Genomic DNA, 16,162 nt, shown 5'->3' on the forward strand with positions numbered 1-16,162 from the left:
TTACACATCAAAAACTGGGTTTACTCCCCCTTTTTGTCATAAGCAAAAAGCTTGGGGTGTGAAAAACTTAGCTTGAAGTACAAGGTACTCCCCCTTAGAGAAGGTCTAAGTTTAAAGGAAATGAAAACGATGCAAGAATCAGAGTTAGGCGAAATAAATAGAAGAGTTAATGCAAGAGAAGAACGTTTACCACCGGTCAAGTGAGTAAAGAGAAGGGTCAGTTACCAAGAACTTAACCTCGAGAAACCGTAGGAGCATTAACTTTCAGAGAGAAAGTGAAGCCTATATAAAGCGTTGGAGAGAAAGGTAAGCTTCACACCTCGAACAATTTTCAGTAAGGAAAAAAAATGGCATCATACATCGTAGCACTAGAAGAGCTGAGGAAGAAGGCCTTTGAGGAGGACTTGTTCCTTAACATCAGGCATCCAGAGGGTACAACGACCATCGCGGAGCTGACACGGACACTGCTGGAAGAGGACCTGCGTCCAGAGGTGAAGAGAGACCTGAGGGAATTTCTTGCCTTCGTGGAGGAGGTGCAAGAACTCAGCCGGCTTGAACTCAAGCTGCTGGAAGAAAAAGAAAGTTTGGAAGAGAAGCTCAAGACTGCAGAAGAGATTCTGGAGAGGGATGAGCTAAAGGACAGGCTCAACAACATCCAGCATGCACTGGAGCGTCTGGAGAAGGATAGGTCAGAGCAGCACCAGGAGTGCAGAAGAATGAGGAGGGATCCTCCATTCTAGATTTTAGGGAAAGAATGTATGATGTAAACATAAAGAAATGATGAATAAAAAGATTTTTGCAAACATATGTGACACAAATATATACATATAGAATCACAAACGAATAAAGTAGAATAAATAAATAAAAAGAAACAGAGTTTAACCAAAAATAAAACAACGTTAAAGAAAAAGAAAAACGAAGAGATCCTAAATTAGGGTTTATCAGTTCGTCGCAGAAGTTCCATCATCATGTGCTTCATCTCAATGAGCATGGATTCATGAATGTCAAGACGCGGTTCCATGATGTCGAGTCTGGATGAGCTTGACTGAGCAGAACCGGAAGGAACATTCTGAGCAGCTTGAGAATCTGGAATGGAAGCAGAAGCAGCAGGAGTAAACACAACTGGTGCAAGTGCTTGGCATCTAAGAGCTTCAGCCTCAGCTTCAAGTCGCTCTGCCTCTAGTCTGGCTTGTTCAGCTTGAGCTGCTGCTTGACGTGCAGCTTCTTCTGCTTGAGCTTTCTTTCTCTTGGCTTCTTCAATAGCTTCAAGAAGCTTGTGTCTCTGTTCTTGTTCATGAAGAGCCACCCTTCGAGCAAACCTTTGCTTTGCAGCCTCAATCCTCTGACTTCCCTCTGTATGCAGGAGCTGCATCATAATTGGAACTTGAGCCACCAGCCAAGTGCCCAGATTGTTCCACTCATCAGCCACACGTTCAGCATTCTCACTGAGGTCAGTCTGACCATGCACATTGCGGAGCCTCAAAGAGGCTTCATGATAGAAAATATTGATGCACTCAGAGAGAGATGTGGGTTGGAGGTGAGTATAAGGAATTATGGAGAGGTTGGTTTCAGGAGAGGCTGGGTGATTGCTGCTATGAGCTTCAGAGGCACCTTGTGGAGAACCAATGTTAATCATTTGAGTATTGGGTTCAGAGGTTCCAAGGTGAGGGTCTGAAGTTTCAACCAGAGGATGGGGTGATCTAACCGAGGATTGGTTAGACACTGATTGTTCGGGTTCAGGTTCTGGTTGAATAGGCTCTTGTTGGTCAGGGGCAGGGTGAGCTTGTTGAGCCAAAGGGTCTGCCTCTTGTAAAGGATTGGCCAAGATAGGTTCATCTGGGTCAACTAGACGTTCAGGTCTAGGGCCAGGATATCTCCTAGGGCTTGGACAAGTGAGGTAATATTCCTCTAAGGTAGACACCTTTTCTTTTCTGACCTCCATGAATTTTCTAATGGATTCAGAGTTATTGGAGGGAGAAGAATCAGCAACATTGGTTGGGAAGGATACGGGTGTATAGGCTGTGGAAGAGTCTGTATCCGTGGGTTTGAGAGCCAGACGTTCTGATGCTCTTGGGACAGAGTGATCAGAGGTTCTGGGTTCATGGTCTGTGTGGGTAGGCTCTGGTTGTTCGAGTGGGTTGTATGGAATGGTGATGGGAGAGGTAGGTTCTTCTGACCTAGAGGGTTGGTTCTGAAGCAAATTCCAGAGAGGTGCTTCAGTAGGGGAAGGGTGAAAGAATGAAGATCTTGGGGAATGTGGTGGAGAGGTGGTTTGTGCAGCTGGTTGGGATTCAGGAATAGGAGTGAGGGGATTTGAGGAGTGTTTGAGCATGGCAGATATAGGGAGTGCATCAAATAAATTCAAATCATCATCAGAAGCAAGTGCAGGCTTACTTGAATGTGCTGATGATCTAGTCACTCTGGCAGGAGGTTCAGTCCTTCTGACCACTTCAGCAGCTGGTTCCACCCGAGTAGGCTTCACCACGATTCTGACGTGCTTCTTCTTCTTCTTAGGAGGACCATCCTCATTATCACTATCATCACCATCATCAGGCTTTCTCTTCTTCTTTTGACCAGAGGGACATCGGATTCCTCAGAAGATTCGTCCAGTATCATCTTCCTCTGAGCTTTCTTCTTGGGAGGAGAAGGAAACTCTGGAGCTGGCGGCAGTCTGCTGACGAAATCATCAAGATCAATTTCGAATCCTTGAGCCCTTAGGTCATCAACATAGCACCTAATGGCGTCAGGATTGTCTGCCTGTGTCCACAGAGGGTAGTCATTCAGAGGCATCCTTCTACTTCTGATCTCAGAAGATGTGTCTTCACGAGCAGGAGCAATCTTCTTCTGGACCAAACCCATCTTCTTCAGAGAATTTGCAGTGAAGACATCGCTGACCATGGTGCTCAGATCCTCTACACATCCAGCATTTGACCAGATCTTGCACCAGGTTGCTTTCAATGAGAAAGTCTGAGAGCAGTCTCCCAAAGGGGATATATTTGATTGCTGACTTGATGGAGGCAGTGGTGCGAGACTTCCGGATGCATTCCTTCAAGTAGGAGAACAGGAAGTAGGGAAGGCAGATCTTCTTCTGGTCTTGGATGAAGAACAACATCACCTTCTGGTTGAAGTTGATGTAGTCTGGAGAACTGCCCTTTGGTCTCTGGTTTATGCAGTGTAGCAAAATTTTGTGCCAGATCCTGAGCTTGGGATGAAGGTCCATCACCTTGTAACTCGTCTTGCCCGGTTTGTAAGTGGTGTACAGGGCCTGGTTGATTGTATCCTTGGTGCTGGGTTTCAGCTTCGATTTCGTGAGTTGGAAACGATACCCATAAGCAGTGTCTGCACCCAGCAAATTCACGAAAGACTTCTCTGTGATGATGATCTTTCTTCCGAGAATGTGAGATACCACCTGAGTATCATCGCAGTCGGCGTGCTTCCAGAATTCCTTGACTAATCTATCATACACCGGTCCTCGAAGTCTGTTGAAGTAATTTCCCCAACCTTGAGCTTGGACTTCAGGACGAAGATCATACCCATTTGTAGCCAGGTTGTCGAGGTCGAATCTCCATTCTGCCAGGACTTGGAGTTCCTCAGGAGCATATACACAGTGAACGGCACAGCCCCGTTCTGCAATTGGAACACTCTGGTCTTGAGCTTGACCTTGATCTTGTGTCGGATTCTCAGGGCCCCTTTGACCCGTTGCTAGACCAACTACCATGTGAGGGAACTGAGGTGCATCTGCAGTAGATCTTCTGGTTTGACTCACCATCTTTGAAGCGGTTGAAGGTTTGAGGTAGAAGATGAAGGTTGGAAGATGAAGAGAGATCGAGAGAGAAATCGAGAAAAAGCAGTTTTGAAAAGTAGAGAGAGCGAGAGTAAAAACCGGAAGTGAAAGAGATCGTGTGTGTATAGTGGGTTTTAACAAATAACCGTTGTTGATTCAAAAAGCACTTTAAGATCAACGGTTGAAAATTAAAGATAGATAGTAACAGTAAATACACAAATCACACACAGGAGAGAAGCACATTTACACGCAATCATAACAGACTGTCACACGGGCACAAGGAACTATGCATTAGAAATACTGACACACGTGTTGTTGTCTCAGCTTCAGAGTCAGTACCAGTGGGTACACACACTCTGATTGAGTTACCTTCTGGACTAGACATCTTCTGATCAAGAAGTATCATAGTCAGAGGTTCTGATCCATCTTCACTCTGGACAAAAGTCCATGTTTAGATTTTTCAGAATAAAATTAAATCTATCCTCTGCTAAGGGCTTTGTAAAGATATCTGCCCATTGATGGTCAGTATCAACAAACTTCAGAAGAAGTACGCCCTTCTGTACATAATCTCTAATAAAGTGATACTTTACCTCAATGTGCTTTGCCCTTGAATGCAAGATAGGATTCTTACTCAATGAGATTGCAGCAGTGTTATCACAATAGATTGGGATAGTGCTCTCAAGGATCTGATAATCCTCCAGCTGATGTTTCATCCAGAGCATCTGAGTGCTGCATATTGCTGCTGAGATATATTCTGCCTCTGCAGTTGATAGTGCAATGATTGATTGCCTCTTGCTTGCCCATGAGACTAGATTGCTTCCCAGAAATTGACAATTTCCAGAAGTACTTTTTCTCTCTGTTCTATCTCCAGCATAATCAGCATCACAGTAACCTGAAAGCTTATACTCTGATGTTTTCTTATACATCAAGCCAAGGTTAGTGGTGCCTTTCAGATACCTTAGGATCCTCTTAACAGCAGTTAAGTGGGTTTCCCTTGAATCTGATTGGAAACGAGCACATAAATGAACACTAAATAGTATGTCTGGCCTAGATGCAGTTAAGTATAGAAGTGAACCTATCATGCCACGATAGAGCTTCTGACATACTTTACCACTTTTATCTTCTTTCTCCAAAATGCATGTAGGATGCATTGGAGTTTTGGCCACTGTAGATTCCAGCATATTGAACTTCTTCAGAAGTTCTTTAGTGTACTTGCTCTGATGGATATATGTTCCTTCTGGTGTTTGATCAACTTGTATTCCCAGAAAGTACTTTAATTCTCCCATCATACTCATCTCAAATTCAGCCTGCATCATCTCAGAAAATTCATGCTCTGGGAGCTTGCTTCAGACCGTAGAGTGATTTCTTCAATTTGAACACATGGTCTGGTTTCTTCTCATCTTCAAAACCTGGGGGTTGATGAACATAGACTTCCTCTGAGATATAACCATTTAGGAAGGCACTCTTTACGTCCATCTGATGTAGAACTATGTTGTGATTTACTGAGAAAGAGATCAACAGTCTAATTGCCTCCAGTCTTGCTACCGGAGCAAATGTTTCAGTGTAGTCTATTCCTTCCTGCTGGCTGTAGCCTTGAGCAACTAGCCTTGCCTTGTTTCTGACTACATCTCCTTTCTCATTCAGCTTGTTTCTGAATACCCACTTCGTTCCAATAACATGGACACTCTCAGGCTTCTTCACTAAGCTCCAAACATCGTTCTTGGAAAATTGATTCAGTTCTTCTTCCATGGCCAGAATCCAATCCTTGTCCTGAAGAGCTTCATCTATGGACTTGGGTTCAATTAAGGACACCAATCCTTTCAGACTGAGCAAGGTCTCTTCAGAGGATCTGAAGGCAGATCTGGTTCTGACTGGTTCGTCTTTGTTGCCCAGAATCAATTCCTTAGGGTGAGCTGCAGTGATTCTGCTCTTCTTCAGAGTTTGTGAGTTAGAGGGACCAGCTTCTTCCTCTGGTTCATCTTCCTCTGGCTCATCTTCCTCTGGAGCTTTGCCTTTGTCAGAAACATTAATGCTTAAATCTGCAAACTTTTCAACTAGCTTTGACTGGTCAGAGTCAAGCTTATCGTCAAATCTAACATGAATAGATTCTTCAATAGTCTTAGCATCGGTATTATAAAATCTAAAACCTTTAGATCTCTCAGAGTAACCGAGTAATAGACACTTAGAAGACTTAGCATCAAATTTATGCAATCTATCCTTAGTATTGAGAACATAACAAACACAGCCAAAAGGATGAAAATAAGAAATGTTGGGTTTTATGTTCTTCCACAATTCATAAGGAGTCTTATTCAGAATTGGTCTCACAGAGATTCTGTTTGAATGTAACATGCTGTATTTACTGCCTCTGCCCAAAAGTGCTTAGCCATGCCAGTTTCTTGGAGCATGGTTCTAGCCATCTCCTGAAGAGTTCTGTTCTTCCTCTCAACAACACCATTTTGTTGAGGAGTTCTGGGACAAGAGAAATCATGTGCAATTCCATAGGAATCAAACAGACTCTCAAACTTGTCATTCTCAAACTCTCCACCATGGTCACTTCTGACACGCACAATCCTACAAGCCTTCTCGTTTTGCACTTGAGCAATGAAGGTAGAGAACACAGCATGAGACTCATCCTTGCGGGTTAGAAACTTTACCCATGTCCAGCGGCTATAGTCATCAACGATAACCATCCCATATCTCTTGCCACCTATAGACTCAGTTTTCACTGGTCCAAAAAGGTCGATATGCAGAAGTTCCAACGGCCTTGAGGTTGAGACAACATTCTTTGCCTTGAAAGGGACTTTTGTGAATTTGCCTTTCTGACATGCTTCACAAAGAGCGTCTGAAGCGAACTTCAGATTGGGTAAGCCCCTGACAAGGTTTAGCTTGCTCAGCTGAGAAATCTTTCTCATACTGGCATGCCCTAACCGTCTATGCCATACCCACTGCTCTTCATTAACAGACAGAAGGCACTTCACATTCTGAGCCTCCAACTCAGATAATTTGATCTTATAGATGTTGTTCTTCCTCTTGCTGTTAAACAGAACAGAGCCATCGATCTGACTTACAGCCCGGCAGGACTTTTGATTGAATATAACATCATAACCCTTGTCAGCTAATTGACTTATAGACAATAAGTTATGTGTTAAGCCGTCTACCAATAACACATTATCAATGCATGGACTACTATCTACACAAATAGTACCAGTACCAACAATTTTACCCTTTTCATTTCCTCCAAAGCCAACTTCGCCTCCAGGCTTAAGTTTCAGCTCTCGGAACATACGCCTTTCTCCCGTCATGTGACGCGAGCATCCACTGTCCAGATACCATGATTGGTGTTTCAGTGGAGCTATCAAGGATATCTGCAACATAGATAATCTTGTCCTTAGGTACCCACTTTCTGGGTCCTCTCTTGTTAGTTACCCCAGAGGTTCTGATCACCTTGGGTGTCTCAACATGATATTTTAAAGGAATATTTGCATGATATTTAGTCATAGAGAAGGATCCCTTTTTAAGAGGGTTTTTAGCAACTTTAGCAGGTACAGGATCAGGCAATATGGTACCAGAGGGAACAAAGCATTCATACAAGGATTTAGCTTTAGACACAGAGGGCTCATTTCTAATTGGTTTAGAATAGCCAATGCCATGCATTCCATTTCTGCTTACGCCATAGATCATTGAAGCCATTAAGCTTCTATCCACGCTTTTAGCTAGGAATCTTTGAAAAGACTTTTCATACTTAGATTCATTTCTACAATCAGAGGCATCACAGGCAACAATTTCTTCTAACTTAGCAATCTGGTTCTTAAGCACAGTGTTAGAATTGATCAAAGCATGATTATCATTTTTCAAATCAGAAATAATTTTCTCATGTTCAGAAGGAGTTTTGGAAACAGCAGATAAGTTCTTTTTCAGCTTCTTATGCTTAGACAATAAGGAGTTATACTTATCCATGATATCAGACAATGCATGTTTCAGTTCAGAGGTAGAGAAAGAAGCGAATACCTCATTTTCATCGTCTGAGTTAGGATCTCCTTCTGATTCTGAGTCAGAGTCAACAGCTTCCTTTGACTCTGCTCCTTTGTCTTTGACAATGGCCATGAGTCCTTGGACTTCACCATCAGAGTCAACATCCTCTGACTCGGATTCATCAAATGTCACCATCAGACTCTTCTTGGTCTTGAAGTGCTTCTTTGGCTTCTTGTCCTTCTTCAACTTTGGACAGTCACTTTTGTAGTGCCCTGATTCTTTGCACTCAAAACATGTGACTTCCTTGATTGATGACTTCTTCTGGCCTGAGGACTCATACTTTCCTTTTGCCTTTTCAGAGCCTTTGTATTTGCTCTGCCTGTGCTTCCAGATGCGATTGAGTCTCTTGGAGATCAGAGTCAGCTCATCTTCTTCAGAATCTTCTGACGCTTCTTCAGATTCCTCTTCTTCAGCTTGAAGAGCTTTTGACTTCTCAACCTTAGCCTTTTCAGATTTGGATTTCAAGGCTATGGACTTTTTCCTCAGATCTTGCATCTCTGAGCGCTTCAGCTCATGGCATTTCAAAATGCTGATGAGTTCTTCTAAACTCATATTCTCAACGTCTCTCGTGAGCTCTATTGAAGTCACTAAAGGCATCCAACTTTCAGGAAGACACCTGATGACCCTTATGACATGATCTTTTGTTGTGTAGCTCTTGTTGAGAGGTCGTATGCCAGCTACAAGCAACTGAAATCTGGAGAACATTTCTTCAATGGACTCATTTGGCTCCATGATGAAGGATTCATACTTTTGGATCAAAGACAATGCCTTTGATTCTTTGACTTTCTTGTTTCCTTCATGAGACATCTTCAGAGATTCGAAAATGCCTTTTGCAAACTCACGATCTGTAATCTTCTGGTACTCTTCATAGGAAATAGCACTTAGAAGAATTGCTCTTGCTTTGTGATGTTGTGAGTGCAGCTTCTTTTGATCTGCAGTCATCTCTGACCTTGGGATCTTCTTGCCATCTGCATCAACTGGACGCTCGTAGCCATCCACAATAATATCCCAGAGATCTGCATCGAAACCCAGAAAGAAACTTTCCAGTCTATCTTTCCAATATTCGAACCTTTGACCGTCGAACATAGGAGGCTTTGCATTGTAACCATCTCTTTGAGTTTCACTGGTGGTGGCAGCCATTGTTTTTCACACCGGCCCGGATCACTGAACACTGTTAGGTGTGGTAATCAGAACTTGCGCTCTGATACCAATTGAAGGTATGAAAAACGGTAGAAAGGGGGGGTTTGAATAACGTTTTCAGTATAAAACTTCCACCTTAAAGATTTTGACAAATCTTTCGAGAACTTAAGTGCTAAAGATAAGAGATAGAAAAGCACACAAGGATTTTATCCTGGTTCACTTGATAAATCACTCAAGCTACTCCAGTCCACCCGTTAAGGTGATTTCTTCCTTCTTAGAATGAAGGCAATCCACTAATCAGGTAAGAGTTACAACTGCACTTGAAACCTACAAGTGACTAACAATTACACTGACTTAGCTCACACTAAGATTCACTCTCTTAGTCTTCTCTAGGATCCGATCAACCTTGATCTCCTAAAGGAACTAAACAAACTGTTTATCAAAGAATTGTTTACAAGAGATTTGCTTCTAAAAAGCTAATAGTAAACTCAATGAATTTCAGATGAAAGAAAAACTTAGAAGAATTTAAGATTGTCTTGCGTATGTGAATGCTTCTAGCCGTTTCTTTCAGTCTTCAGCCTCTTTATATACTCCAAGGATTAGGGTTGAGCGATGCATGGGAAATGCTACCGTTGGAGGGCAGTTCTGGAAAATCCAGCTTCTGCTGTGGCTGAGAACGTTAGGTAGGTCGTCAGGAAGGTACAGTAGCTTTTGTACTTGGATAGCGACGCGACCTTTAAACCTAGGAGACTTCTGATCAGGGGAATGCTTCATATTGGAACTTGTGAAGCCGGTTGATCAGAGTCAGAGGGAAAGCACAGATCCTCTGACCATTGTATCTTCTGATTCTGAACTCAGAGGGAAGAACATGGCCTTCAGAGTTTCTTGCTTCTGGACTTCAGAGTTTCCACTATTCAGCTTCTGGATCTTCAGAGTCTTCTACACCATCAGAACATCTGAACCTTCAGTGTTTCTTGGTTATCAGAACTTCTGGATCTTCAGAGCTTCTAGTGACTGAGTCCACATCAGAGTTTGTATAACTTCAGAACTTCTGAAGCTTTTCCACTGTTCATACTGAACATGGTGAATGCGAAAGCGTTGCTTGGGTCACTCTTTATACACAGTGCTTCTGATTTGTGTGAGATTGAGTTGAGGTCAGAACCTGCAAATAGCACACTCAGAAAAACACGTTAGAGTACCACAATTGTTCATATCAAAAGGTTAACTTGTAATCATCAAAACATAGAGTTGTACTACTAGATCAAAACTTGATCTTACAGCATGGATTACTCCAATTTGAACCTCCTCCCGCCAAAGAAGTCCCAGGCCTCCTGACCTGGACTTTCCACCACCTGCACAAGACACAGGAAAAATACCAGACAAACCGCCCATCCCGCGGTGGTGAAGCAACTCAGAAGAACTCAACTTGGTTTCCATTATGAAAACCACATCGGGAGCTTCAGAATGGATGAGCCCTTGCAGGGCTCGAACTGTCGGTCGGTTCCCAAGCCCCCGACAGTTCCAAGATATGATCCTCATTGAGGTGGGCGGGACTGCTCAGCAGTCACCGCCGATCCCAATCCAGATTCAGAGTTCACCTTTTTAAAGGGGGGTGAAAAACCCGTACTATTACCTCCATTAGAAGATGAGGAGCCACTCGATCTCTTACGGCCACCATAGTCCCGCCTTGTCTCATTACCACCAATGTGGAGTTTCTGTCCATTGTTGGCTGAAATCCTTGGCCTCTTGATATATTGCTGCTTTACACGACCACGTCCCTCCGTCCCACTCGCACTTTTCCTATCCGTGGGTGTGCCTGAAGCTGGAAGGGAGGGCTGGTGTGGCTCCTTTGGCAACGGTGGCTGCGGGTTTGGAGCAGAGTCATCAGCCCGTTGCACCTCATCCTCTTTAGACCCATTATCTCCCATGGTCACCTCTCCTTCTTCACGTGTTGGATCCTGCTGACTATCATCATCTTCATCACCTTGATAAGGCTCAAAAGCATCCCGACCTCTCATCTGTCCTTTGTTTCTTCCCCCGCGCCTGCGGTCTTCATCCGCCCTAAGCCAACTGCCAAACGGTAGCGGTTTCCGCACAGCCTCCTCACAGTACTTCACCACATGGTTCAGCCGTCCACATTGGTAACAGAAGTTAAATAGTTTCTCGTACTTAAACGAGACCTGAATTTGTTCCCCACCTTTTGGGGCCAGCAGCCTACCCCTTTTTAGTGGTTCATCAACCTTCACCCAGGCACGAAAACGAAAGGAGCTGCCATATCTACTAGCCTCTGAACCATCCCAGTCCAAATAACCAGCAAAGGAGTTCCCCAAATGTTTCGCCATAGCCTCTGTTCGTCCATTCCGTGGTAGGTTCGAGACCTGTATCCAAAAAGGAACGGTGTCCAGCGGAGCTTTCGCTGGGTCCTCTCGGGCATCATACTTGCTCAGCGTGATCATGAAACGATCAAAGAACCAGGGCCCTGATTTTAGAACAAGATCCCTATCCAGGGTGGAGGCAAACCGAAAGCTGAAAAGGTTTTGCCCTGCATGGAGCACTTCCTTGCAATTCCGTGAAGACCAGAGATCCTCCATCACCTCTTTGAACTGGGCAACATTCACTAGATGATGAGCCAGGACCTTGCCCACCACCCAAATGTCCTCTTTCAAAGTCGGATCATCCTCAAAAGCATCAACTTCTAGGGCCTCAATCTCCTCACCTTCAAGTACCAGATCAGGAGTCATGGTAGCGTTACAAGGAAGACAAGGCTTCTGCGCTAAAATAAAACCAGGAGGAAAGGCTCCTAAAATAGCAACGTGCACAAATGTGTGGACGTGTAAAGAAACAATACTACTATGGAAGTAGTATGCACCGAAGCGATCGAACAGGACTCAAAAGCCAATTGCGGCGTAGCAGGACTCACACTGGTCAAGTTTCCGACGACGTCAAAAGACAATTGCGGCACAGCAAGACTCCAAGGCAAAACCAATCCCAAGCGGTGGCAGCAGTACTCACAGGAACGTGAAAAAGAAACCAGAGACAAAGACCAGACGTGTATGGAAAGGCCCCCACAACGGACAGGCCAGCCTCACACTCCCAGGCGAGCACGCGATCCAAAGCAGCGTTGGTGGTCGTCAGCAGCGGCGCACCAAAACCCAAGTGGAAAAACACGGAACATATAACTCTACAGCAAAAAAATAGAATTATAAAATATTAGAAAAAAATCTCTTGGCAAGCGAAAATAAACATATTGATTAAATGATATTTGCCTGAGATCATGCATAGAAGTTAGCTTCCTCTAAGCTCTACATATGAAAATTAACATCTGTTTCAGAACATCTCCCTCTATACGAAATCCAATTTGAAAACTATGAGCTTGTATATATTATACTAAAAGAATTCCTTGCACTAAGAAATGATTGCCAATTAAGTTAATCTAGATAGAACGAAATCTAATATGAAATGGAAATACTATTAGAATCTACAGAATAGATGAAAGAGATTAACTAACCTGTCAGATGTTATCAAATACTTCTTCGTAGACAACATTCTTTGTCGTGTTTGAAACAAATCCTTCCTCATCTAAAATCAATATCTTTAAGCCTTTTCTAGATTTTACCCTTGATAGAGCAACATACAACTGTCCATGTGTAAAAACAGGTTTTGGAAGATACAAACCAACGTGGGATAAGGATTGTCCTTGACTTTTGTTTATAGTCATTGCAAAGCTTAAAGTGATAGGAAACTGCCTTCGTTAAAATTTGAAGGGGATGCTAGGGTCAGAACTCAGAAGGAGTTAAACTCTGTCTAGCAATATAAACTTTGTCCCCAGATTTGTTTCCAGATAAAAGAGTTGCTACAATGATGTACTGAGTCAGATCTGTCACCATCATTCGAGTACCATTACACAATCCAGCAGCGTGACCAAGATTTCGGGGAGCATAATTGGGACACCCTTTTTCAATACAATCTTATGATTTGGAATACCTGAGCATTGAATGTCATTCAAAAATTCAGTCGTAACCCATTCTGGATTAATCTCTGAATCTTGATCAGACCTACATGGGGTGTCATAGCTTAAGTACTCTCTTTCTTCACCGGGAATCAATGATAACATGAAGTTATTAACTTGTTCTACACTGTCAAGAGTGGGAGCAAGGATTGCTCTTTCTTCAAAGTATGAATAATTACTCAGCTTAATCACAAAATTTGGGTAGGCAAAATTGACTAATGAAAGCAATGGATCGTCACATGAAGTAATCAACAAATCTGAAGGAATCTCAAATGTCGAATCATCTTCGTCAATGGTCTTGGCAGTCCCATCTCCAACTCGAAGAATCCAATCAGAAAATTCCCTTATTTCATCAGCAGAAGCAGTAGAAGAAGCATTTTGTAACCTCATATTTGTGGTTAATTTCAATACTGTGCAATATTTCCACAAATAAGATGAGTTTACTGCAGATCCCACAATTTCAGATCGGCTACTTTTCGAAATGACAGGGAGAATCTGCCTAAAGTCGCCTCCTAACACAACAACCTTACCGCCAAATGGAATATCATTACCATAAGTTGTTTGTGTCTTCATTATGTCATTCAATGTCCTGACAAAGCTTCGAAACAGTGTTTGTTCAACATTGGTGCCTCATCCCATATAATTAAGCTTGCCTTTTGAAGCAACTCAGCTTTAAGAGATCCTTGACGAACATTGCATGTTGACAAATTATTGATATCTAACGGAATTGAGAATCGGGAGTGGGCAGTTCTACCTCCAGGTAGCAACAATGAAGCAATTCCGCTTGCTGCGACATTCAAAACAATCAGCCCTTTGGAGCGCAAAGCAATAGAAAGGGTATTCCAAACAAATGTTTTTCCTGTGCCCCCAAAACCATAAAGAAAAAAGAATCCTCCATTACCTTTGAAAACATCATCCAGAACTTGATCATATACACCTTTTTGCTCTGTAGTTAACAATTTAACCAACTCATCATGAGATTTCTTAATTTGTTCCCTATTGTAATTCAGCTCATCTGCCACAAATCTGTTTTCAAATTGCATGATTTCAGAATAAGAAGGATATGGAAGACTTGGAAATTCTTTGAGAGACCTCCCATTAGATTGACATAACTTCTCAATTTCAATTAAGCATAAATTCATCAGCTCCTTAGCCTCAATTTGAAGTCTTGCACCAGAATAAACATACAAATATAAACAAACAAAAAACTTAAAGTACATAAAAAATATGTATAGAGCTGCAGCAGAAAAAACATACCAAATCATGTGAAATTTAACGTCTTAAGTTCAACCTTGAATTGTGTAGTGATAATTGATGTGAAGAGTATTCATAGTAATAATTCCTATCAAACAAAAACCATAGAGTACCTGGAATGTTAAGCGTTTTTCTCCTTTCGTGTAGAATTCCATCACTTAGAAGAGTCCAAGTGTTCTCCCAAACTTGTTGGGGCCGGCTATATGAATCTATGATTAGTAATCTAACAAACAAATCGCGTAAATGATAACCTGAACCCAAATCACTTACGCCTACTATTCCATCAATGTACTCTCGATAATCTTCCATATAACCCAAAGCTTCGCATGCGTCATGGAAGGTAGGGTAAACAACCCCATCGACAGTTTTTATGCTTTCAAAGCTATCACATCCGCTTTGAACAGTGAGTGATATCCTCATGTAATAGTGTGAGACCCAAAGTTTTTAAGCTTAGAATAAACCGAATAAAATTCCTATTCACGATTAGATTCGATGTAACGTGAAGGAAAACCTGAACAAGTTTATTGAATGAAATTAATTTATGAAGGAGAAAGTTCAGGAAAAGGCTAAGGATTGTGTTAAAGTCGATATAAGTTATAGCACGATTAATATTTACTTATATTCGGAACGAGAGGGATCGTAAACGATTAAATTATACTTAAAGACACGATGGAAACTAATTCCAAAAATCTTCAGAGAAATGTTAGAACTTCTCTTGATCGTCTATAAACAAGCGTTTCGATACGAAACCCTAGAATGTACGAACGTCAAATTCCAATACTCGGAAGTTTGCCGAAACCAAATCACTGATAGTTCAAGAAACCTAAAACCAACCGACGATGAAGACTTTTTCTATTCGGAGCTTCAAATGAAGATTCCACACGCGTACACCCATTTCTCTTGACATTTCCAATCTTTCTTCAGAACAAAGTTTTCTCATCCGACATCAACTGCAAAAAGTAACTTTTCGGGTAAAATCGATTTACACCGACTTTGGATCGTTTGATTTAATTCCAAGAAACCTGTTTTGAGTTCTGGAATTCTGTCGCCAGAACCTATCTTAGAATTCTCCGAGGAATATGTAGGAAAAATCGGAATCGCGAAATTTTCATTTTTCCGCATTTTCCAAAACCTATAAATAGCTAGGAAATGAAAATTTTTCACAAAACCCACCCCCATTGAACCCAAACCTGCGAGCAACTCAAGAGGAGGAGGAGAAAGTGATTTTTCGCCGTTTCTTGCCCGATTGCTTCACCGTTCGTTGCTAATCGAAGACTTCGAGGTATAGTTACTATCCCTCACTTCTGATCGTCAATTCCGTCGCTTTTCTCTATGTCTTTCTGTGCTCAAAGTTTGGAGCTTTTTGTAAAACTATCAAAATAGCTTGATTTTAGTGTCTAAACATATTCCCTACGTACCCAAGAGTACTTCTAGCGGATTACATTTTGCCGAATGTCGCCGAAATGCCGCCGGAATTCATTTATGTTGGAAAAACCCATTTTGAGACAAAGTCTCGTCCTTTTAGCTGAAAACTCACGACTTAGCTTAGCGCTAGTAGGATTAGTCGTCATAAACGTCGTTGGTAACGTCCCCATCCAATTTGTTTTTCGAAATTCCAATTTTGAAATTCTGAGCTGAAAATAATTACCAAAATACCCCTGCGACAGTTTCGATCCGAAAATTTTTCCGAGCTTAGAATCGCCTTAGTTACGACTAATGATAACCTAGGAACCAAGTTTGATCGAAGAAAAATCGACACACACAATTGTGATGTGTGGCCGAGGGCTCCTCTTTAGGGGGAGGAAAATTTCGTTTTTCGAAAACTTGTCTTAACGCGTTATATTATCGTACTTCGAAGTTTATAATGCTTCGTGTAACCCTAGTATCTATTGTTTGCTGAGTTTCTGACTCATTGTGATTGATTTCTGTGAATTTGCTCTAAG

The 16,162-nt window shown here is 42.1% G+C and overlaps 1 protein-coding gene across 1 annotated transcript; it reads right to left on the reverse strand.

Moving 5' to 3' along the window:
- Positions 1-12,842: 12,842 nt before the first annotated feature.
- LOC130710709 (uncharacterized) lies at positions 12,843-13,538 on the reverse strand. Its single transcript, XM_057560060.1, has one exon. It carries the CDS (start codon positions 13,536-13,538, stop codon positions 12,843-12,845), a length of 696 nt encoding a protein of 231 aa, XP_057416043.1.
- Positions 13,539-16,162: the final 2,624 nt, after the last annotated feature.

This window comes from Lotus japonicus, chromosome 4 (assembly GCF_012489685.1).
Source record: "Lotus japonicus ecotype B-129 chromosome 4, LjGifu_v1.2".
Taxonomy (NCBI): domain Eukaryota; kingdom Viridiplantae; phylum Streptophyta; class Magnoliopsida; order Fabales; family Fabaceae; genus Lotus; species Lotus japonicus.